This window comes from Ovis aries, chromosome 9 (genome assembly GCF_016772045.2).
Source record: "Ovis aries strain OAR_USU_Benz2616 breed Rambouillet chromosome 9, ARS-UI_Ramb_v3.0, whole genome shotgun sequence".
NCBI classification, from domain to species: Eukaryota; Metazoa; Chordata; class Mammalia; order Artiodactyla; family Bovidae; genus Ovis; species Ovis aries.
In genome coordinates, this window is record NC_056062.1 from 79,399,599 (window position 1) to 79,424,746 (window position 25,148).

General features: G+C 38.2%; 1 protein-coding gene across 3 annotated transcripts in view; it reads right to left on the bottom strand.

Annotated features, from left to right (window-relative positions):
• Nucleotides 1-3,514: 3,514 nt before the first annotated feature.
• The window catches only part of MTDH (metadherin), a 59,542-nt gene continuing 37,908 nt past the window's right edge, over nt 3,515-25,148 (bottom strand). Inside the window, exons 7-13 of one of the 3 annotated variants that reach the window (XM_027973194.3) lie at nt 24,438-24,527; nt 22,392-22,490; nt 16,028-16,152; nt 12,920-13,027; nt 10,548-10,688; nt 8,555-8,711; nt 3,515-7,867 (exon numbers count right to left, since the gene is read on the bottom strand). In XM_027973194.3, coding sequence (XP_027828995.1) covers nt 7,797-7,867; nt 8,555-8,711; nt 10,548-10,688; nt 12,920-13,027; nt 16,028-16,152; nt 22,392-22,490; nt 24,438-24,527 — 791 coding nt within the window. In that variant the 3' untranslated portion in view covers nt 3,515-7,796. The remainder of the gene's footprint in view (nt 7,868-8,554; nt 8,712-10,547; nt 10,689-12,919; nt 13,028-16,027; nt 16,153-22,391; nt 22,491-24,437; nt 24,528-25,148) is intronic. The other 2 variants (XM_015097912.4, XM_027973195.3) reach the window with 2 other exon arrangements.

Here is a 25,148-nt window from a genome sequence, read left to right on the forward strand (position 1 = left end):
CAGTCACGGCTGACTCTTTGCAATCCCATGGGCTGTGGCCCGCCAGGCTCCTCTGTCCATGGGACTCTCCAGGCCAGAATACTGGAGTGGGTTGCCATTCCTTTCTCCAGGAGATCTTCCCAACCCAGGGATGGAACCCAGGTCTCCCACATTGCAGGCAGATTCTTGACCATCTAAACCACCAGGGAAGCCTTGCTGAGCTTCTCTGGGACCTTTAGTCTTGCTTCTGGTGGTTTCTTGGCTAACCCCTCCCATGATCAGCAACTGTTGGAATCTGCCCTTTGGAATTCAGGGAAGGTCATGGGGGCTGGAGTCTTGCCTACCAGAAATGGGGGGGGGTGGAGAAAAGCGCCTCCGTGCCTGAGAACCCCACAGGGCCGCGTCGATTTCAGGATGGATTTTTGCCTTTATTTAGCTTAGATCAAAAGTGTCATGGAATCAGTGCAAGATGGATACTTCTTATCTGCAAGGCTAATTTTATTGTAATAAGAGCATAATGAGCAAAGGGTTACCTTGGGCTGCAGGAGATTCCGCTTTTCCCCACCTTTCTTTGCTTCAGGGAACTTTATCATCCAAAATGTGTGATTTCCTGTGAGTCTGGAGGTTCCTGCTTTTCTTTGTTTGCCCAAGTCCTCCTGCTGTTTACAGAGATTCTTGATTTCCTGCCACCTGGTCCCTGTTTGCATTTCTCTGCTCCACAGTTTTTTTTTTTTTTTCTAGTTCCATATTTTTGTAAGAGATTGCAACTGGGGGAATTGGGTGAGGGGACACAGGACCGCCCTGGACTATTTTTGCAACTTCCTGTGAGTCTGTAATTATTTCAAAATCAAGCATTTTGAAGGTTTAAAAAAAATTGTGTGCAGTTGAATATGCGTATCTTCTCTTTCATAGCTCTTAGGCTTCCAGTTCCTGGTTAAGAACATCTTCCCATATAACGTGATATACATTAATTATTTCTCCTAATGAAACTGGAAAAAAAATTCCTTTATAAGAAAAAGAAAAAAAGAGTATCTCCTCCACTGCTGAGCTGTACATGTAGTTTCCTATACTGTCGTTTAAGATTAAAAAAAAATCTTTTTCGGTCTGAAATCCAACTGGGGTTTATTTTCATATGTAAGGCATGATGCGATCCAGCTTTATTTTCTTTGTTGTGCCATGCCATCTATTAAAGAAATCAACCTTTTACCACTGAAACTAAAGCACCACCTAAACTGTAAACAGAATTACCATGAATGTACTTCTGGATTCCCCATCCTGTACTTCCGACCTATCCTCTTACTGATAACTTATTAAATTGCACTGGTGTAGTGCTCAGTAAATTTTGAACATTCGTATGTTTGGCGTTCCTCACATTGCCGAAGTTCATTCTCCAGTACCCCTTGCTGCTTGGCACACACGGATGGGAGCGTGCCTCCGCCCGACGCTATGAGAGGAGGGAGGGAGAGAAGGCCTGGGCAGAGCCAGTAGTGGACATCTGTGGCTGGCCGCCAGCAGTGCAGAGGCAGCCCCTGTGGCGTCAGGAGCCAGTCCTGAGCATCCGCAGAGGAGCTGGTGGGTGGGCTGTTTTTGTTGAGCAGCCCCTGAAAGAGGCCAGGTGCTATCCCTGGTGGCAAGGGAATCTACACCTCTTGTGCTTCCAGATTCTTTTTCAACATAAACTAGCTAAAGCAGACTGGGCTTTACCGCTGAGAACCCTGGTAGTTTATTCTCATAACTGGTATTCATGAGCAGGGTCCCCTGGCTCTCTCCTGCAGCCGCCCACTACTTTTTCTCACTTCATTCTTTTCACATTGTTTTCAGTCTTTGAGGTACTTAAAAATCTGTTGCAGCTGCAGTCTTAACTGGAGTTGAATTTAACTTATATATTTGGGAAATATTGATATTTTTCCTTTCCAAATAAAGGAGGACAGTTTTTCTTTTGTTAGATTGTTATTCTGACCTTCAAAAAGACTAGTTTTCATTTGACCTTGTATCTTTTTTGAAACATTTAGTTCTAGATATGGTAGTTATGGAAACTCCCTGGCAGTCCAGTGGTTAGCACTTGGCTTTCATTGCCAGGGCCTGAGTATGTTCAGAGAACTAATGTCCTGCAAGCACGGGGTGAAGCCAAAAAATGAAAGGGCAGTCTAGTGGTTAAGACTGCTGCCTTCAAATGGAGGGGGTGCAGCAGGTTCAACCCTGGTCAGGAAGCTAAGTTCCCATGTGCCTTATGGACAAAAACAAAACTTAAAACAGAAGCAACATCTCTAACAAATTCAATAAAAACTTAAAACTTAAGAAAAATGTGGACGAAAGATTGTCCACATTTAAATATTTGGTAGCTTTAGTGGTGATGTAGTTTTTTTGTTTTCCATTTCCTTTTGTAGGTACTTACTCTAGTATAGAATATTCTGTTTTTGTGTATCAGCCACTTTAGTGTATCCTCTTTCTGGTGCGCATAAGCTTTTTATTACAACCTCTTGGGTTTTCTAGGTATGCAATCAGGAAAAAATGATTTTCTTCTTTGATGTTGTACCAATTTAAAATTTTTCTTAACTGCTAACATGTAAGACAATGTTGACTAGCAAGTAACCCTGCCTCGGTTTGACTTTAATGAATCTGACATATTTCTCCTACTTTTAAGTTTTTAAAATCTAATTTTGGAATAGCTGTTGGATTTAATACTTCAGCTTAGTGTCATGATCATGTACTTTTTCTGCTTTAACTTTGTGATTAAATGGTTATAGATTTCCTGCTATTGGATGGATCTGTTTAATTCCTTTGAAAAATTTCTGGATTTTGACTGCTAATAACACAGATGCCTCCATTTCTGGCACTGGATGCCCCTTTCCTAGTTTCAGTGCTAAGGCAGGTTTTCTGCCATTGTTCATTATCGTGGTCACTTCAGTTTTGATAAGTGGGAATTAGCTCCAACTATTCTCAGCAATATATTTTAAAATCATGGAAGACAGTTTAGAAATGATTCATAATTCTAGTGTCTCAAGGAGCTCAGAGCTCAGGTTGACCTCTGGTGTCTGTCAGAAAGTCAGTAGCCCCGGCACACCTCGGAAGATGCCCTTGCCTTAAGCAGGATGCACATGGCTATTCCGAGCCTGGGGGAGCACTTTTAGCAAAGAGCCTCGCTATCCTTTCTTGTGGAAAGGCTGCCACGGGAAGTGTGCATCACACAACTCCGAGGGCACTCTTCGCGCACGGTGATTCACTGGGTACCTGCGCATATTCATCCCAACAATTTCCCACCAGATGTTGGTGGGACGACTTTAGGAAGCAGCACCAGTGAGACTGTCAAAGACAGCCTTCCGAGACCTGGTGACGTATGTTACCTGGGACCCCTAGTCAGATCTGGTACCGAAAAGGACCTGTGCCAACCCTGGGTATCTGAGAGCAGCTATTTTCGTCCATGCCTTCGCAGTCCCCCTCCAACACCCCCCACCCCTGCCGCTTGATCCTGTCACCAAAGATCGAGCTCACCCCCAACACCCCCTACTGGTAACGTTCTATTTCTTAAGCAGAATGGTGGTTTCAGAGGTGTTCATTTTATTATGCTTTATAATTTATGTACATGTTACATATATTCATTTTGAAGGCTTTGATACAATAAATAAGGAAAGCACACATACAAATAAGAATGCCATTATCATGGGGATGACCTTGAATCTGCTTAAAGTTTTCTTCAGATTAGCCTGTTCATGAACCTCAGTATTGTTAATTATTATTAGGTAGGTAGCAAACATTTTACAAGCACCTCATATACCTGTCTTGATGCTAGGATTAGCAATCTTTTATTAATGTATTCTGAATAGTAATAATGCCTTTTAATTTTTAGAAGATTATACACCAGGGTAACTTCCCTGCAAATTGTTATCATCTATACTTGCAGTGAACGTGTGATAGCAGGCTAGTAAGTTTCTTTAAGCCTCTAGAATTTAAAGCATCGAGTGGCAGAAATTTCTTTCAGAATCTATTACATATAAGTTAGCATCCAAGAAATTTTAAATTTCTGCTCAATGGGAAAAGCTAACCTGACCTTGAAAGTGATGCTTGGCTGCATAATATACACGATATATGTCAACCTGTGCCAGAAGACGGCGAGCTGTTCCTGATAGCCCGCTCTCTGCTGCTTCCTCAGTCATGAAACCTGAATGTTAATTTGGCCCGTGACAGCCCAGGATAGAGACTTAGTATTTCCCATGCCCCTTTGAAGCTAGGAGGATGAAGTGATTGCGTGGGTAAGTCTGTGTGGTGCGAATAACTTGCTAAGAAGAGCTCTTAAAGGAAGGGGGCAGAAATGCTGAGAGGGGGTTTCTAACTGGTGCAGCTGTCTGCAGTCGTGACACGGATGCTGCATGCTGAGCGCGCCAAAGAGGAACACAGGAGGATGGACCCTGGGTGCCTGGTCCCGCCGAGGGTCAGAGCAGCTTTGCACTGCTTTCTCAGATGGACATGGAAGAGAAATAAACTTTTAAAATAATGATGCCAATTTGAGTCTAATTTCCTTAAAAGGGTTGACACGAGTCATACACTGCGCCTGGTGAGTTACATCTACTGCTAAGATGATGGAAGCTGTTTCCCACAGACAAGGGTGTGTCACAAACAGGAGAGCTCAAGAGATGCTTCACTCTGAACACTTCTGCCTTTTCCAGTGGTTAAAACCTCCAAGTGCACCTATGGTTTCAGAGCATCAAGAACATTTGAAACATATAGAACCTCGAGTTTAGAAACATTAACATCAAGAAGTCACTGCCTTTGAGACTAGCTTAGGATGCGCAGTCCCCTCCCATAAGAGAACTGTAACGAGCAATTTAAACAAAACAAAAATGGCTTGTTTTATTTACAATACTCAATGCATTTTACAAATAACATATCTGCATTCCCTAAGTCTGTTGGAAGGTAATTCCAGTTTGTGCAATGAGTTTATAGGAAAGTCTTAAGACATCTATTAGACATCTTAAGCCTAAATTCTAAAATTTGAAAGACATTTCACACTATTTATTAAGAGGATTGTTTTTAAGAAAAACTAAACTCTGTAGTTAAATATTGCCCTTCAATATCTTTAACCCAAGTACAAACTGGATTAGTCTCTGAAATAATACCAATAGATTCAGATGACTTATTCCCACTCCCCATCCAATAAAATGCATGCACAAAGGAAACACGGTCAATTACATTGATGACATTTTATTTCAATACTTGTTTTTTGGACTCTCTCAACTGTTGTTTTGCTCAATGTAGGGTACAGAGAGATAGAATTCCAGTCTGGGGAAGTCCTAACCCATTACTCCCTGCTCCAGGACAAGAAAGATTTCCACTAAGTATGGGGAGACAGGTCAGGATGAATGCAAGTTTTATTTAAATAGTTTCTCTAGGAGGCTTTGTCTATTAATCAGAATAAGGATCCCCTTCAGGCCTGATAACAGTTTTAAAGGGGTCACTTATCTCCCTACTAGTGGCCAAGCCTCCGAAGAACAATTCTCCTCTCTTCCCCTCTTCCCTGTATTTTAATGTCTTTTGCGTTGATGCTGGAAAACAATTCCTCTGGTTCAGATGCCAGAAACTGCTTTCATGTCATAAACATTTATGGAACAAGTGGAGAGTGATGAACAATGAATGATATTTTAACTGTGCAACAGAATGAACTGATTTTAACACTCATAGCTGCCATCTCTTGGAATATAAAAGCCATGCTCTAGTTCTTGAGCCACAGAGAAGGGATGGGTATTTATTTCCATCTCGGATCCACCCCAATTTAGAAGGGCACTTCTCCGTCTCTGCACCCATCTCCCCTCAAAAGAAGGTGTTTGTAACACCCGGCGTTGGTGGTTCAATGAGAGATACTAAGATGGAGAAATAAAAAGTCCGACATTCGACACAGCCAACACAATTCTAAGATAAAGAAATGGTGAGGTAGAGTTGAGAGAGTTCAATTTAATTTTTTGAGCATAGATCTTTTGGCACATTCTAAAATTACACAGACTTCCTATTGAATTCACCTTTGCTGATACCTTCACAAAGTGCTGCAACGCAGGAATCCTTGGAGCTCTTTAGGAAGCAGCTATATAAAGCTAATACAGTCATTTCAAGAAATTCACTCCTGGCACTTTATCTTATTTACCCCGATACTGAAGCAAATAAAAACAATGCTATCCATTTGTTGAATTTATTTAAACAAATCAATTTAGAAATATCATAGAATTAAACAAAACTTCTGACATGTAAACATACTGCCGTGTTCCTGAAACAGATGTTAACACCTGATAAAAGTTAATAATCGCTTGTTAGGAAAGCTGTCCATTAATAAGGCCAGTCTTCAGCAAAACTGAAACCATTTTGTTTCTTTAGCTTTCCGGTGTGACAATGCAATACTATCAAACCACAATCAAATAGAAGAGACAGAACTGGATGGATAGATCAGTACCATTGGTTACAGCTGTTAAAACAGTTTCATTCTGGCGCCACAGAAAAACAATTAAGCCAATCACATCAAATAAGTCATGGCTTTTTTTCTTTATCACAAGTCACTAAGTGATGTTAATTATGGTCCTTGTCAAACACGTTTGGTAAAGGCTATTTACAGTGTACATGGCTGAGCATGCACTATTTATAATTACAAAGATACCTGCCAGTTTATTACAATAGAATTACACAGTGCCTGAAAATGGTGAAACTGTCTCACACATCATTTAAATCAATACAGTTTCAAGCAGGAAACGTTCCTTATTTGATCACGATTGCAATAATTACATGAAAATTCTTATAAAAACACGAATCCCCTTCAAGAAATTGATGCATATTCTACGCACTACAGGTTAAGGCAGTAAAAAAATGTATTCCTGATAACTGGAGGTCTTGACAATGTCAATTAAAGCTGTCTGACTCTAGTTTTTCATTCTCCATCATGTACTCAAAGTTCTGTCTGTATAACTAGTTTGTGAAAGATTTCACTTGTAAAGTCAAAAAAGTATTAGTAACGAAGAAGAATTGATGCTGGAAAAAAGTAATTGCTAGGGAAAGGAAAAAAATGTAAGTTGGATTTTGCCTGAAAGTTTTCAAATCATACACAAGAGCATTGTGAGTCTGAACCTTAAAAGTATAAAACAAATACATAGTTTACCTTTCTTAACTTAAAATATACTGTACTTTGAACAATTCAAGTAAAGTAAGACTATCAAAAAATAACTTCATAAGCCATACAAGTGTCAACTGCGTTTTCAATGTTTTAAGAACATTTTAAAAATTGTAAACTAAACCATAACAGTTTAGTTAAATAATAAATGACTTTTTATTTGCACTTGTGATTTCTTTAATACAAATTGCTACCAACAAATATGTAAAGATATGGCAGATTATGTATCTGATCAAAGCACTTTGATTTAAGCATAAAACAGATTCAAATGGTTTAAGTTCCGTGCATAAGATCCAAGAAGCTGCCTACTAGTTTGTAGGCAGCCTTCTCTCTAATCAGAATCCTTTATTCCTTAGCTGCAGATGAGATAGGGCACAATCTGTTGTAAACAGGGCACTGCTGTAAAACCAGGATGATAATCTTAAGATCGTTCTTGTTAGAGTGACCTTCCCCAAGTGTCTTCCAGCACTGTAGCATGTTCTGCTGACCTCTTAATTTCATAAATTAACTTTCCTTTGATTCCATTTTTATGGTGGTTGTATTCACAGTTTTGTTTTAAAAACTGGTTTAAATTTATATAAAACTCTGTACATGTTCACAAATTATTGCATAAACAGCATAATCTTCAAGACAGTGTTTGCAAACACATGTCCAATTCAGGAAGAAAAAAAATTCACGTTTCCCGTCTGGCTTTTTTCTTCTTTTTTATTTGTTTGGGAGATTCCCAACTAGTTTCAGACTTGGCTAAAAGGAAAAAAAAAAGAGAGAGAGAGAAAGGGAGAGAGAAAGAGACATCAGGAGGATAGTAAATACTGTTCTGTTTCAAAAATATAAAAGAAATGTCAATAAACACATGCTTTGAAATCCACTGATAATGCCTCAAATTTTACGTTCACATTTTCAAGTTCTAGTGACAGGTTTTTCGGTTATTCTCCGGCTGCCCTCCTCTCTCCTTTTCCTCAATTCCAATGTATTATGTGGTTTAAGCACACAGATGATAGTTCATCATTTTGACCTAAAAAACCATCACTTACAAGACTCAATCTAAGTAGTAAGAGTGAAAGTGGGTAAAATGGACACTAAAGGTAGCTGAAGGGAGAAAAAGGCGGGGGAGGGGGCACGGTTTTAAGGACTTGTGCACAGAAAAAGGGAGGGACCCGGAGAGTAGGGGCAGATCCCAGGGGCTCCCTTGTGTATGTCCTTAGCCACCTACTCTGGCCTGAAGTGACTTTAGCTCCCTGGTCCTCACAACTGAGCTCTGCAAGGTTCCAAGGAATCTAGGCTTTGCAAAGGAGGAAAGGGCTGCTCCAGTAATCCTTTCTTAGGGTCACAAAGAGTCAACTGAACTCAGTAATCCTTTAGACTTCCAAGACAGTGACACCTATAAACAGTACAGAGAACACCAAAAGAACCAAAATGAGGATTACTTACTCTGTGAAGGAGGCACGCTATTTTGCTTAGTATTTGACTTGGATTTATCTGTTTCTTGTAGCATCGGTGGCACTTGGGAAGAGCTTTTGTCAGAATCATTTTTTGATAAAATAACAGATGGCTCGGTAGAAATAGCAGGTGGAAGAGTCTTGATAGGCTATTTTGAAATAAAATTATCTTAGGTTTTCATAAAAAAAAATCAAATGTCATAGTAATAACAAGAGGCTGCTCAGCTGAAATACAAAGATAATGAATAAATCATTTACCAGCAGAAGCACTACAACTCATGCCTGCCCTCTAGTGACATATAACCAAATCAATCTTTAACTACCATATCCACAAATACAGACTGAGATAAAAATGATTAAATGTGTAAAATTACAGGATGTCTACTGAATCTCAAAGAGGAGTGAATAATTCAGTTTTCATTAACTTTTACATTTGTCTTTTTCATTACAAATAACAGGTTTTTTTCATGTGCCTGAATGGTTCCATCCATTTTCCCACAAACTCTCACCTCCTCAAAAGCTTTTTTTGTAAAGTTAAAAATATCAACTTTCTGAACTACCAGTAGTGACATCTCCTTTTCTCCTTCTCATGAGGTAGGGATATCTCAAGCAGCAGCAGCCGCAACAGCTTCAGTTTTCTCCCCAAGGAAAAAGATGGCCTCAGATAAAGCAGACTATAGCTACTAGTCCTAATCTATTAAAGCAACTAGGAAAACTTAGGTTCAAATCTTCAGAGTTTTATTGAGTCTGGTAGTGAAATTATAAATGCTTAGGGCCAAACTTGAGTCTTGCTTCTCCTCTCCAACCTGGGAGCAGAGCGGTCAACTAACTGATTTGCCAGAATGAGGCTCAGGACAGGTAAAGGACAGAAACTCTGGTATGTGGAGTGAGGCTGGAACAGATGAGTCAGAGATCATCTCACCCTTCAGCTCTACCTGTGATGATGATTTTGAATACAGAAACAAGGGTAAGTCATACTTCTCTTGCCCCTTGTTCTTCCAGGCTCCATGAATTCAAAACAGCAAAACAAGAAAGGAAACAAAGAGGAAGACGTGCGTGCCTAGGCAACTACCAGGACTCCTTTCTATTTCAGGTATCTGAAGCTGCATTTACGTTGCTTGGTTCAGTTTTATTAATGTTCCCTGTATTTATTCCAAAGTTTTAGTACTCATTTTAAATCTCTTCCTACTCTCCCCATCCTCTCACTTCTCTATGTTAAATCACAGAAGGACTCAAATACCCTTTACAAGGTGACTTCTGAAAATGACTTAGCAAAATCTCACATGACCCTCTGCGGTCTTAATATTAAAGCTGTTTCATTAAATATGTAAGTGCCATAAAGGCAGGGATATTTTCTTCTGCTTTATTCTCTGCTGTATCTCCAGAACTTTAAATAGTGTGGGAGATTCTCAATACACATTTTGAATGAGAACCATGCACAATTTCATAGTTGTTAATATTTCATATATTTCTAAATGATACAACTTACCAAATTAGAAATCAGACTTTAAAGCGCTAAGGGCTTTGTGTCACTGGTCTAGGCCTTTTATAAAATGGCCCCTTCTGACATATCAAAATTTTCCACAGATGGCACACATTTTAAGATCCTGTCACTACATTAAAAAAAGCTACATTTTAGAGACTAGACCTCAGTCATAATACAGTATGTGCTTGCTTTAGGGAAAGCGCAACTCCTCACGTTTTCTGTAAGCCATGTTGTCCCTTGCATGCCTATATATTTAATAAGAAAGAGAAACCGTCTAGTGGCTTTCTCTAGTTTTGCTTCTGACAGTTGTAGGACTTGGGCCAACTTATTCAACTTCTCTAACCTCATTCATAATAGTGGGTTGTACCTTTTCTTTTCGGGTTGCTATGAGGGCAATTTGGTGTACTAAAAATGTTTAGTACAGTGTTTCAAGAAAATATTAGTATTAATACAATTCTCCAGTCATCAAAATTTTATTTCTTGGATATCAAAAAGTTACCTGGCTATTTTTGATTAGTGCATCAGCTGGATCACTAGTGCTTATGGTCTTCAAAGAAAAAGCTTTTTCCTGTTTTGGACGGCCTTTAGAGGTATTCACTGGAAGCTCTTCTCTAATTTCTTTTTCTAATTCTTCTGTGTCCTACAGAGAAAAGCAGTGCATTAGATGATATAAATCATTTCTATGAATTAAAATATACTTGGTTTATCGTATCAATCTCCAGAAGATATTTCTCAAGAAGATAATTTTATTTCAGAAACTGCCCAAGTAGCTTAAAAGAGCATAAAAAAAATTATTATTCAAAGATTTTAAAAATCTCTGGTATGTTCATCATTCCTGTTTTCTTCAGGGATTTAAATCTTCTGTTAACTAAAAAGCAACACACTCACAACCTCAAATGGGAATCATTTAATTTACTAAACCGAACAAAAAACTAGCACTTTTTCCTTTTAGAAAAATTACATGGTGAATTAGTTGATATTTTAAGACTTTAGAAATAGCATTTCACTTAATGACTTCTTCAAGGCATGAAGAAGTCATTAAGTGAAATGGTATTGGAAAATCCCATGGACGGAGGAGCCTGGTGGGCTGCAGTCCATGGGGTTGCGAAGAGTCGGATACGACTGAGTGACTTCACTTTCACTTCACTTTCATGCATTGGAGAAGGAAATGGCAACCTACTCCAGTGTTCTTGCCTGGAGAATCCCAGGGACGGGGGAGCCTGGTGGGTTGCCGTCTATGGGGTTGCACAGAGTTGGACACGACAAGTGACTTAGCAGGAGCGGCAGCAAGGCATGAAATATATATACCTAAGTGCATTTTCTAGATAAATTAAGCTTTCACAGTAGAAAGGACATGGATAGGCATGTCATAAAATATCAAGGACAAATTTTTGATTTCCTCAAACTGTAGTTTTCTCAATTGTAAAATAAAATTTGTGTAGATAAATTCTAAGGTCCTTTCCAAGTTTAAACATTTTCATTCTTAGGCCTTTATAGACTTTTAAGAATACATTACATGCTTAGGTATGTGAAAGAAGTTATGAATAAGAATATATTAAATATGACATCATTGTAAATGGTAAGAAAGAAAAAAAACCCAAAATGTAATCACTTATGCGTAGGCTACCATGTGCTATGTACTTTACAGAACTTCACAGATCTCATTTAATTCTCAAAAGCAACCTATGCAGTTAAGTAACCTGTGCAAAATACAACAAACAAAAAACAGCTAGTAAATGGCAGAACAGAGATATGAATACAGACTGGCTTACTCTCTTATTCACTGTATATAAGTGAGTTAAATACACTTCAATATATTTAAGTGATTACATACTTATTCACTGTATTTAGAAACACAGGACTTCCCTGGTGGTACAGTGGGTGAGAATCCACCTGCCAATAAAGGGGACGCGGGTTCAAATCCCTGGTCCGGGGAGTCTCCACATTCCTAGGAGCAACTAAGCCCATGTGCCGCACAGCTACTGAGCCTGTGCGTCCAGAGTGCGTGCTCTACAGGAGGCCACCACAGCGAGAAGCCGGCACCACGACCAAGAGCAGCCCCCAACTGCCCCATCAGTCTGTGCGATGCAACCAAGACCCAGTGCAATAATAAAAAAGAAAGAACACCACCAAAGGAACTTTCACAATTTAATTAAGTTGGAAAATCACTATGTAGCCTGTTCTCTAAATATTTTGGCTATCTCCTACATTTAAAGGAATGAAAACAATTAGCCACAAAGTTATAGATGAGAAACAAGATTTTCATAAGCTGCAATGTAATAGTGATACTGCTTTCAAAAACAAAGTCATGCATATTTCTAGTAATCGAGTATACCTGAAATTAACCTTTGTTTTCATCTATATTAAAATCTAGAAATACCTTCCCAGATAGGAAAAGACCAAAGAAAAAGTTTCTGTTAAAAGCCAAAAGTATCAGGCAAGGATACCAAGTACAGCAGCCAGCGAACTCACACTCACGTGCGAGATGCCCCTTGTCACGCACATGGTTTTCGTAACTGTATCGAAATTCTGATGGGCTAAACTCCACTGCCCAAAGAATTTCTGCTGTGTGAAATGCCGTAACCTCTGTTCATTTCACCATAACATAAACCCAAGTGTGCTAATTTAGAATTTTAGTCAATTGCTTTTGGTTTACATCTTTGATATGATTTTCTTTAGAGCAATAATCTTTTTATTACAGTATGATATATAAAGTCTTTAAAACATTCTATGACTTTTCAAACACTAAGTAAATCTGATGTCTTACATCCTGTCTGTATATCTCTACATTTTCTTAGCATCTGCAAATGATCCTTTCACAAGTCAGCAGTAGGTGCTTAAGGAAGGATGTCTGTTGTTTCGATACTTTACCTGTGCAAGAGCGTTATCTTCACCTTGCTTCTTCTTTTTCTTTTTTTTCTTTTTAGATTTTCCAGTTGGAAGAGCTCCCTCTCCCTTTTCTTTATCATCATCTGAAACCTGATGTTAAAAGCAAAAGTACTGAAATGAATCAATGAAGTTTTTTTTATTCAGAATTTAGGAAATAATTTATTAAGTTTCGTCTTTTTCTCCCAAATTCTACATATTAGTAATAATAAAACTGATCTTAAATCACACAAAAAATAACCAAACTCTTCTTCACTCTTCTATTTGTTTAAGATAAACCCCTTTCTCTTACATCTTTCATTACTCACTACATGATCAATTAGAGCTGTGCAAACCTTGGTTTTTAAAAGTTCATTTCATAGGTCATTCATTTTATTTAAACACAGAGCTATCTGGATTAAAACTGAATTTGACCCTGTTAAGACAACAACAAGGTACAGAGGAAGAGAAAGTATCTGTAAATCATATATCCAACAAAGGACTTGTATCCAGATTATATGAAGAACACTCAAAATTCAACAGTAAACAAACAATCCAGTTGGAAAACATGCAAAAGATATAAACAGGTATTTCACAAAGAGACTAGGAATGTTCTGCATCTGGCACTCATTTTGGGGGCTATGCCGGGTCTGCACTGCTGTGCGGGCTCTTCCCTAGCTGTGGCGGGGGGCGGGGGCTACTCTCAAGCTGCGGTCGGGGGGCTTCAGTAGTTGTAGATTTCGGCTCTCTTGTTTCGCACCATGTGGGATCCTCCCAGACCAGGGATGCAACCCCTGTCTCCTGCATTGGCAGGTGGATTCCTCACCACTGAGCCACCAGGGAAGCCCTAGAAATGTTCTGAATCTTGACTGTGTCAGTGTCGAGGTCCTGGTTGTGATACTGTCCTAGAGTTCTGCAAGATGTAATCATTGGGGACCCCTGGGTAAAGGGTACAGGTGTTTTTTCTCTGTATTATTTCTTGTAAGCATATGTGACTCTAAAATTACCTCAAAAGGCTTAATTAAAAAAAAAAAAAACAATGTGAGAAGGAATGTCATTAAAAATAATACTGTGCATGACAAAAATAGCAAATTAGAATCTTGGTTAAGAGACATTCAGTCCAAGCTGGTTACTAGCTGTGGAGAAAATTCCACAGAAGTTTTTACCACAGGCTCATAATGATGAAAATATCGTATGAAAAGATGCATCCTCTGAAGGATATTCAGGTCACAAGGACTCTACTTTGGTCAGTCTGCTTTTCAGCCAATTTATAATCCATCCATAAGAGAAATGTGGTTCCTCATGGTAGAACACTGTTTTTGTTCATGGGAAAAAGGCTGAAATTAACATCTTTTAACTCATGAAAAAACTGGCATTCTGGGCTTCCCTGGTGGTCCACTGGTTAAGAATCCAGCTTATAACGCAGGGGACATGGGTTTGATCCTTGGTCTGGGAAGATCCCACATGGCACTGAACAGCTAAGCCCAGGTGCCACTTTTCCTAGGCAAATCTACAAAACACCCCGCATCTAACACATCTCAAACTGAACCAGCCACCTTTCCCCTCAGTTAACTAGCTTTTGTTTTCTCTGTTGGGAACACCACTTTCACCATCCCAGTTACCTAAGCATTCTGGAAGTCATTTTTGATGATTCTCCAATCAATTCTAACCCCATGTTCTGTTGATTTTGTTTCAATTTAGTTTTCAAACCTCTCCCCTACTCTGTATACCATTCTTACCACTACTGTACAGGTCTACTAAAACAATGTTTAAACTGGTATTCCTGCCTTTATTCTCATATGCCTCTATTCCTTTATCTACAGGGATTACCAAAGTAGCAAAAAAACAAACAAAAAAACAACCACCCCACAAAAACAAACAAATCCCACAAAAACAAAACAAACCACTTTAAGATTCTCCCATTATTTATAGGACAAAATCCAAGGTTTTTTGCATAATATTCAAGGTCTTATAGAATCTTCCCTCTGCTTTTCTCTCCAGTCTCATTTCTGACCCCTCTTTGCTATACATTGTGCTCTTACATCTGGGATGCCTTTGCTAAAACTCCAAAGTGCTTTCACAATACCTAATACATTATAACATTACCTTTATCTTCCAGAGTGCTGGTCTCCTTCCTCTCCTCCCTACCTGGAGTATAGGCTCCTTGAAGGCAGTAATTATATTTTGTTTCTCTACTAGCACAATATCTGACCCATGGCAGATGCAATTAATTTTTGTTGAATAATAATGGCCCTATTATCTTCTCTGACTTTTTTCTTTAATAGAAAAACCAGCAGAAAAGTTCAATCAGTAGCTTAGTGTCTCTTGTAAATACCACTTCCATTCTTTTTCAAAGCTATCAACTTAGTTTATTATCTCCTGCCCTGATTTATGTAATCAAAATAGTACAAAATAGGCTCCAAAATCAGTCTTCTCAATTTTCCGCAATATCCAGCCTAGTTTTTCTAACCCGAGCAATGACCAGGTTATCCCTGGTTTGAAGGCTGTCCTAGGTTCTCATTATTTACAGAATTCTATAAAACTGTAGCAATGTTCATCATTCGTTTCATCTGTTTACTAAATGCCAAACATGTTGCTAGAGCTACAAGAACAGAACTTCACAGTCCCTTTCCTTAAGGAACAAAGCCTAGGAGGGGAAGCCTGACACAGAAACCACTGATCCTACCACCAGTCCATTCCAGCCGTGTTTATTATTCCTCCCCATCAAACATGTTACTTTCCTCGGTCCCTTTCTCATAATGTTCTCAGTCTTATCTTGCTATGAAGTTTCCCTTAATTTTTTTTACTGAGAACCAATCTGCTTTTATCTAAACACACCAAGAGTTGGTAGGCTGATATAATAATTCTGCTAAGAGGACAGGAATTGTGCATTTGTTTTCTTATCAGTATATAATAGTGTTTTCCACATAGAATCCTCAATAATCTGTGGAAGGAAGAAACAGTAACAGAGAGAAGGCATGTGACCCTAAGATGATTGAAGCTAGTATGACTAGAACGCCTCTCTGAAGCCAATTATACCCCTGGATACGTTAATAATTCCAATACAGTTGGATGCACAGAGAAATAAACATATCTGCCGATTCTTTTACTCACTTTTTGATCATCAGGAATTGGTTCCTGGGACTTCAGAAGTGAGGCTCTTTCTTCATCTACCCAGTTCCCCCACTCCTCTGCTGGCGCATTCCAATCAGAACTGGGATCAGCAGAAGACAGACCATCTAAAATTTAACAGTGTGAATCAGGTATCTGTCATTTCTGCCAAAAACCAAATGCAAAACCCCAAATTCTTTATGTTGAACTAAGCTGTAATTTTATACTATTACTCTTCTTCCTCCCAATCACATTTTAAGAGTTAGGAAAAAACCCAGTAACACAATGGTAAAAACCTTTCCCCAACTTCTGCTGGGCACATTATATGACTAGATGGAATGACTAAGAAACTCCAGAAAATGTATTAATTAACCATTTATTCCATTCTTCCTACTTCCTTTATTATCAAAGGAACTTTGTCTCCTGAATTTGCTTTCTTTTCATTGTGTACGTCTAACTATAAAAAGGACTTGGTCATTTTTGTTTTGTTTTCTGATTCTCCCCTCCAGGGCACAAAATGAGTCTCTAATAGAAGTGCCAAAATCACGCTCTTCCCGCCTTATGAACTATTTCAAGGATTAGGTTCTTCTTCAAGTTCACCAAATCATGCAGAATATTTAACTTCTTCCTTTTCTCCTCTTTTAAAAAATACTTAACCTGTACCTTACAGTTTTTTTCGGATTATTCAATGCTACTTACATCTTTCCAAATATGTGAGTCATTTTTAGGGCTTCTATCACCCTATTCTCAAGAACAATTTTTTTTTTTTTTAAGAAAAAAATTTTAACCTAGACTTTCATATACATCCATGTATACACCCATGACTACTTACTGTCAAGATAACAGAAGTTAGGCTTTATTTCTAAATGGTTAGCAAGTCATCCTAACATTGTTCTTTGCTGGGGGAAAAACCCCAAAACCAAAAAATATAACCCTGACTTTTGCCCAATTAATGCCAAATGCTACTTCCCCCAAATATTAAATTCTTATATACTTCAGTCTGTTTCTGGAATTTCTGTTCCATTCATCTATTCCTGGGATAGTGGCATACAAAATGTAACTCTGTATGCATTTTAACATCTAGAAAAACAAATCTGCCTGCATTTCTCTTATTTTCTTCACTATTCTTATTTTTCCACATGAATTCTATTATTTTTGTTCAGAGGGGAGGTACTATGATACATCTTCATGAAGACTTTTAAAAAGTCTATGTTTCAGAAAAATATGTAATGATCTGGGAAAATGCTCATAGGAAAAAAAAGGCAGACAAAACCACGCATCATGATCCCAAATTTCTATGAGGAAGAGATTAAGGAGTACATTAATAATAGATACATCTTAACAATGGAGTTACAGGAATTTCATTTACTAGAATTTCAAGTACTAGAACTTGAGCTAGACAGGTAACAGAGATACAAAAATGAGTATGACAAAAGGCCTTCCCACATGGAGCTCACAGTCAGTCTACTCAGGGATGAAGTACAACAGACAGTTAAGTAGAGTGACAGGTTCTGTTATGAGAAGCGCAGAAAGGGAGAAGAGGGACTACACCAGTGGAGGATGGGGAGAGACTGAAAACATAAGAATTTATGGTCCAGTACAGGAGAAGAATGGACAAGTGATTACTAGTGTGAAATGTATTACAAAAAAGGAAGTTCCTTTCTACGTTTCTATATTTACTACTACAAGCAGGTCTCCAGAGCCATATACATAGTAACAGCATAGAGGTTAAGACTCTAACGTGTCTTAGAGTCAAACAGACTTATATCTGAATATTGCTCTACTAGTTAATAACTATGTAATTTGGATCAAATTTCTTAATCTTATAACGGGCTATGTACTAACTTCATAGGATTGCTGAAAGGATTATATTAGATACGTGGAAAGCAGTTCAGGACAATGCAGTAAGTGCTTAATAAATGGTATCCACTGCTTTTATACATTACCGATGACTTTAACAATAGAAAGCCAGTTTAAAAGTTATCAGGCATATACAGTTAATTTATTTCTCACAATCCTATAAATCTCCCAGTAAGATACACTTGGTTATGTCGTAATGAGTAAGATACACTTGGTTATGTCGTAATGTAGAAGCCATTTTTATAAGTAAAAATGGATCTAGCAGATGTCTGGAACCAACTGCTCACCTTACACCAAGCATTTATTAACAATATTTTTAGGAGATTTGAATGTCAAAGTTGTCAATGATTTTGCTTAACCCTCACAAATAAGAAACCTAGATTTGGAAAACTGGTGTTCATATACCAAGTCTCTTAAAGCCTCTTATCAGGAAAAAACCCTTCGTCAAGAAAAAAAAATGTTTAAGCAAATGGGGCTTCCTTGGTGGCTCAGTGATAAAGAATCTGCCTGCCAACGTAGGAGACGGGTTCAATCTTTGGGTCAGGAAGACCCCCTGGAGAAGGAGATGGCAATCCACTCCAGTATTCTTGCTTGGGAAATCCCATGGACAGAGGGGCCTGCAGGGTCCATGGGGTTGTAAGAGTCAGACACAACTTAGCGACTAAATGAGAACATAAACTCTTAATAAATATGGTAGTGGTGCAGGGGTGGTGAGGGATAAAAATCTAATAAAGTACTTGGTAAAATTATTATTTTTTAAAGGTCTAGACAACCATAAAGCTTGAGGAATAACTGGAGCCCACACTTCAACTTCTACCAGAACAGTAACAGAAGCATAAATTTCTACTGGCTTTATTAAAGCTTTATGGTGATTTTTTTCATGTTTATTGATTTCAGGTTGGTATACTTATCTATTTTTTGCAGCTACGTTGTGTGGCATGTGGGATCTTAGTTCCCCAGCCAAGTACTGAACCTGTACCCCCTGCAGTGGAAAACTACTGGACCACCTTTTAAAATTAACTGGAGATCAAATAAAACTGCTTCCTGCCCCTGCCCCATTTGTAGGATTTTAGTTCCCGGATCAGGGATTGAACCTGGGCTCTAGACAGTAAAAGCACAGAATCCTAACCAGGGAATTCCCCAAATAAAACTACTTTAAGACAACAGGTCAATCACCTAAGCCTAAAAACTGTCACCAGGTGACTTCTCAACGGATAATTCTTAACAGTTCACGGGCCTAATGTAAAAACTTCTTAGACAGTTTCCTTGAAATTGTGTAGTATAGTTTCATTCACAGCATAGTTCTCTCCAATTATTTCTCATTTCTTAAAATTCTTCCATTAGTTTTGCTAAAGTGTTTCCAAAGAACTGTATTAGCTGTCTTTTCAAAATGGTAGGGATAGCTCTGCATTTAGTCTGCTTGTGAAACAATGTTTTAGGTTTAAGCATCTCACAGCTGTTCTCCTTTCTATTTCAGTAATAAGATGGCTGTCAGTTGTTTCTGGTCAAAACATATTTCAGCATTAACTCTAATAAAACAAAACAATTACGTTAGAAAGACATTCTCCAGTGTTTGTATTAGACAATACAAATTAACCTCACTGAGTCGACTATGCTCCTAAAAGACAATCAATAGTACCACAACACTTTCTGAATATCTACCATGTATCAGGTAGTGTTCTAAGAGCTTTAAGTTTGTGAGGGAAGAAATATTATTTACAGATGATGAAACTGAAACACAGAAAAACAAGGTAGCTAAGATTCAAACTCAGGTAGTCTGTCCTCAAAGCTCACGCTCTTAACCTCTTCACCATGGGGCTGTTAATTCTTTCACTCTGATGTGTCAACAAAAACAAACTTCTATTCAAAATCTGACTTTTTATAGGGGTTATGATATTGTTCCTTTATGGTCAAGATAAGTGACTAACAGCCGCCTTTAAAAAATGTTACTTTCCGTACTTTAGCATCTTAATTTTATTTTTAAAATTATTTCGGCTGCAAGGCAGGAACTTAGTTCCCTGACCAGGGATAGAACCTGTGCCTCACGCAGTGGGAATGTGGAGTCTTAATCACTGGACCACCATGGCAGTCCCAGCATCTTAACTTTCTATGCAAGTGCTTCGGTGAATCCAGTGCCTTTCTGCCAGATAATGATGTCTATGCCTCAAACCAGAGGGTCAATATATTACTCAAATCACACTGTTAAATACTTCATATACTTTGTGGGATCAGTAATCTCAAATACTTCATGAATTCTATAAATTTAGGAGGAATGACTAAATTCACTAAGTACCAAAATTAGTACATTAAAGAACGTAACACAAAATATAAAATTCACAGAGAAAATGTGGTTAAAGAGGAACTGAGGACTTCAAAGACTGCCAACACAGCATAACGAACAAAGAAACTGTTCTTAACACTTATTACTTTAAGAATAGAGTCCCATGGACATGTTTATTTCAGTATCTTATTTATTTGCCAATTGTGTTTTTTATACAAGGATACAAAAGTAGAGCTACTGTGTCCAAGCAGTGAAGCCTGGAGCCCTGCTTCCTCAGTTTTCCTCAGCTTTAACCCACAGCTGCCTACGACACCTCAGTGCTGTTTTCTTACAATCACTACCCATCAGTCCTATAATCATTCCTCAAGTCTATTTTGCACATAGCTGTTCATTCTTCCCAAAGTACAGGGAAGGCTTTTTTTCCCTCTAAAAATTGCTTTCCATCCTTATAATCCTTTATTTATCTGACACTTGAACTTTCACGTTCATTCAACATCTCATTAAAACCTCATAACACTCTATGGAAATAGATATGAGAGACTATTCGCTCTATTTTACAGGTCAGTTAATCTAGATTCCAATATAAGTGACAAAATTCAAGACATATGAGTTACTACTTTTTAAAGTCAGGATTAGAACTAGATCTACCTTCTAAACTAGTATTCTAGTCAGAATACTAGTCATGACTAAATTCTATAAATTTAGTCATTCCTCCTAAATTTATAGAATTCATGAAGCATTTGAGATTACTGATCCCACACAGTATACATATTATTTAACAGTGTGATTTGAGTAATATACTGACCCTCTGGTTTGAGGCACAGACATCATTATCTGGCAGAAAGGCACTGGATTCACCGAAGCACTTGCACATGAAGTTAAGATGCTGGGACTGCCATGGTGGTCCAGTGGTTAAGGCTCCACATTCCCACTGCGTGAGGTTAAGGGCAGAGCCTAGTTCTTACCCTTACCTCCCTAATGTTTAGTCAGCAGATGGTCAAGAATCTGCCTACAATGCAGGAGACCTGCGTTTGATCCCTGAGTGGGGAAGATGCCCTGGAGGAGCAAACAGGAGCCCACTCCAGTATTCTTGCCTGGAGAATTCTATGGACAGAAAAGCCGGCAGGCCACAGTTCATGGGGGTCACAAAGAGTCGGGTTAGAGACGACTGAGCAACTAACACTCAGGGCTTTTCGCAATTTACCCTTCCAACCTCATCTCCCTCAACCTCTAAGAATATGCTTCAGCTAATCTAACAGAGACCAGTCTAAGACTAATTCTCAGACTATGTTTCAAACTTACCTTCATGATTCCTATCATCACCAAGGCTGTACATGTGGTGGTTAAGAGCATAAACTCTGGAGCCGGACTACTAGTTTGATACCTGCTCCTCCAACCTAACTGTGTGGCTGGGGAAAATTAGGGAACTTTTCTTTGTCTCAGTTTCTTCATTTGGAAAGTGTGGGGGAAAAGTAATACCTACAACAGAACTGTACTCAACAAACTAATAATATACCTAAGACTTAAACGTAGCTTAGATCAGTGTCTGGCAGTCAGACACTGTGTTTGCCGTTGTTATCAGCACTGCTACTGAACACCTGTAAAACGCAATGCACTAAGCACTGAGACAAAGAAAGGCAGAGAGAGCTCCCGTCTTCAGAGGGTTTTCAATTCTGAGATGTGAGGTTGTGGGGGAAAAAAATATTTTTTTAATATGAAGATGGTATGAGCTTTCTGAACATAAAAATCATATTCTTTTCCCCTTCCTCTTTTTTGTGACTCTTGCCTTTAACTTTCTTATGCTTCTATTGGAAATTAGACTAAGAAAATGGTTTTCTACCAACATAAAAACCTGCATACCTCACAAGTTCAAAGCCATTCTTATATATTGTATTCACTCTAGTATATTAAAACTAGGGAAATAAATAGAATATTTATTTAAAACAAACAATTTTAAAAACTATAAAAACTACAGTGCAACTATAAGAAAACTTCATGTTTAAATATTGCCTCAATCATGAAAACTGAATTTAGTTTTCTTTTTTTTAAAATTCTACAGGTATTTAATAATTGGTTTATAAGTAGTATACACTTGGTATTAAGTTATATTGCTATGACCTAAAAGGTGAAAAATTACAATTAAAATTAAAACATAAACATGAATTCAGGGTGCTAGAAAGAAAATTCTGAAAACAAAAACAAAAGCAAACTGATAAAAGGACATACTTAACCCAGACCATTCATCATCGATATAGGGCTGATTACGGCTAACATCCCACTGATAATCAGAAGTGGTAGACTGAGAAACTGGCTCAGCAGTAGACCCTTAAATGAAAACGAATGCAATAAAATTAAAAATGGAAATTTCTAATGATGTTTCATAACAATAGTTCTATACTTTGCACACGAAGATTTAATTATTTTTCATTTCTCCTAAAAGGAAAAATTCAGACATTAGAAAAAGAGTTAAGATAAAGTAGAATTGAGGGTAATTTTAGATTAAGCATGATAATCACTAGATTGCATTCACTGATCAGAAATCTATTTTTTCCTTAGTACCGATCCATTAGATTTTATTTTTTATAATATATACTTCAAATTGGATATCTCCAAATTTCAAGTCAAAAAAGTTTTAATGAAAAGTAATAAAGCATTAAAAAAAAAAATCCTAGATGTTTCAGAATATCCCTATATCCTTAGAACCCTGAAGGAGATAACTAGAAAATGTCTGAGTTTGCTAGAACTTTCTAAGGAAAAAGACAAAAGAAATAGATGATATTTAGAGAAGTGAGGCAGAAAGAAGCCAAAGAGAATTTAGAGAGTTGTGCCGGCGGTTTAGAGACCAAGTTAAGTTCAAGTGCACTTAAAGAGAAGAGAAAATTATCTCCTAAATTTTTCGTCTTCATTTCTCTGAGGTGGGGAATAGGTGTGGTGAGTGGGGGGTCACACAGCCCATAAGGAGTGTGATGAAAGCTGTGGTCAGACTACTGTCCAGGACTTACACACAATTCTGCATACAGTTTTCAGGGCATACACATTCAGAGATGTTTGACTCTACTGCCATAAGCTGATTTTAGCATGGAAATGTAAAGCAGTGCTTCTCCATCAGGGATTTATATACCCTGGACCTTCTGCATCAGAATTTGCACGTGTTTTGGAATCCTTCTTAGGTGACTCTGATACTCACTTTGGATTCAGAGCCACTGATACAAAGAAAGGGTTAGGAAGAGTATGTTTGTATAAGAGACTTAGCCATAATCACTTCCTCTCAAAGAAGTCCTCACAGATTTTCAGTTGGTTGTAGATTAGCTTATTAGCTTACCACTAACATGCTTGACATAAACTCAAAATGGTTACATATTTTAAAAATAAACTTTAACAAGTAGAACAACCCTATAAAACTCATATATAATTAGCACATTAGTTGCTTAGAAAGACTATAGTAACACTGTTGCTATTTCTTTAGCAGCTTTCTCTGAATATATAGAGAGAACAGCATCTGTGTTGTACAAAGTCACCAAGTGAAGGAAGATATTAACTTGTACCTCTGGAACTACAATGTAGCCTGTAAGACCAGGGATTGGCAAATCACAGCTGATAAACCAAATCTAGCCACCCCCCTTTTGGTATGGGCCCAGGAGCCAAGAACAGTTTTTATATTTTTAAATGGTTGAAAGAAAGTCAAGAGAACAAAATTTCACCCCATACACTCATCTGGTTTATGTATTGCCTCTGGCTGCTTCCCTGCTACAAAGGCAGAACGGCCCACATGGCCTACAATATTTATTATTGGGCCCTTTACAGAAACAGTTTGCTGACCTCTCTTCTAGACTAGTGACTCCAGACGCTGTGGAACTACATGATCAGCACACTGGGTCCATGAATTATTATTGATAAATGGCATATCTATGTAAGTAATGCTGGACTGATGGTAGTTTGGTTAGTAATAAAGGAATAAACTAGTACAGAAGTGTCACGACTTTGAAGGAAGGCCTTCTATTAATATCTGCATTCGTCTGCACGTGTGCCAACATGCTTTCAGTTATGTCAGGCCACAGAATCTTCCTATCTACACAACAAAAGGCTCTAAGCACCAGCAGGTAAGAGTTTAGGTCTTTCGCTTTCCGTTTCAAGGCCTTTGCTACTTCATACTGTTTATCTATAATTTATGTGGCTAGCAGTACTTGACTCTGATTATTTTTTTCAAAGAACAAGTGCTAAAATTAAACAGAAAATTTTTTGTTAACTAAATGAAAGACTGTTTTCACATACCAGAAACAGCAGAGTTAAGTGTGAGAGATGCAAAAGAAGCAGAATTCTGTTCAGAGGTATTCATTCCCCTATCCACACTAGACCAAGCAGCTGTTAAAATAAAGAACGTCACTTGGAACCTTCAATTTGCAATGAAACTTGAAAGACACGTACAGATTTAAAACTATGATAATAATATTTAAAGATACCCGGAGAAACCAGAACCACCTAGTATAGCAATAGCAACTGTTTATTGACTGTCTGTTATGTACTGGGCTCTTGACACCAAATACCTCTAATCCTTAGGGCAACGCTGCTAGGCAAAGTTTCAGAGCAGTTAAGTGACTTGCTGACAGAAAACACCTGAGCCAGCTAGAGCCAGCGCCAACTTTCCAAGTCCATGTGTTCTCTACCATGGCAACGCAGCTGATCGTGCGCCACAATGAAGCTGCTACGAGCTTGGACCAGGCACTGAGACTGGGTACCTGACACTCATTCTAGCCAATCCTTTAAACTACTTAAACATGAGGTTCACAAAGGTTCAATAACTAGCCTAATCGCCATAAAAGCTAGTATGTGGAAAAATAGGGATTTGTACCAAATACTAGGAACATGCTCATTCCACTATACCATGGTGTCTTCTCAACATTTTTAAAGCAATTTCCTACTTACATATGAGTATTTTAAGGAACATATACATCTATGAGGGCAGTCACATCTGCCTCTTCTCAG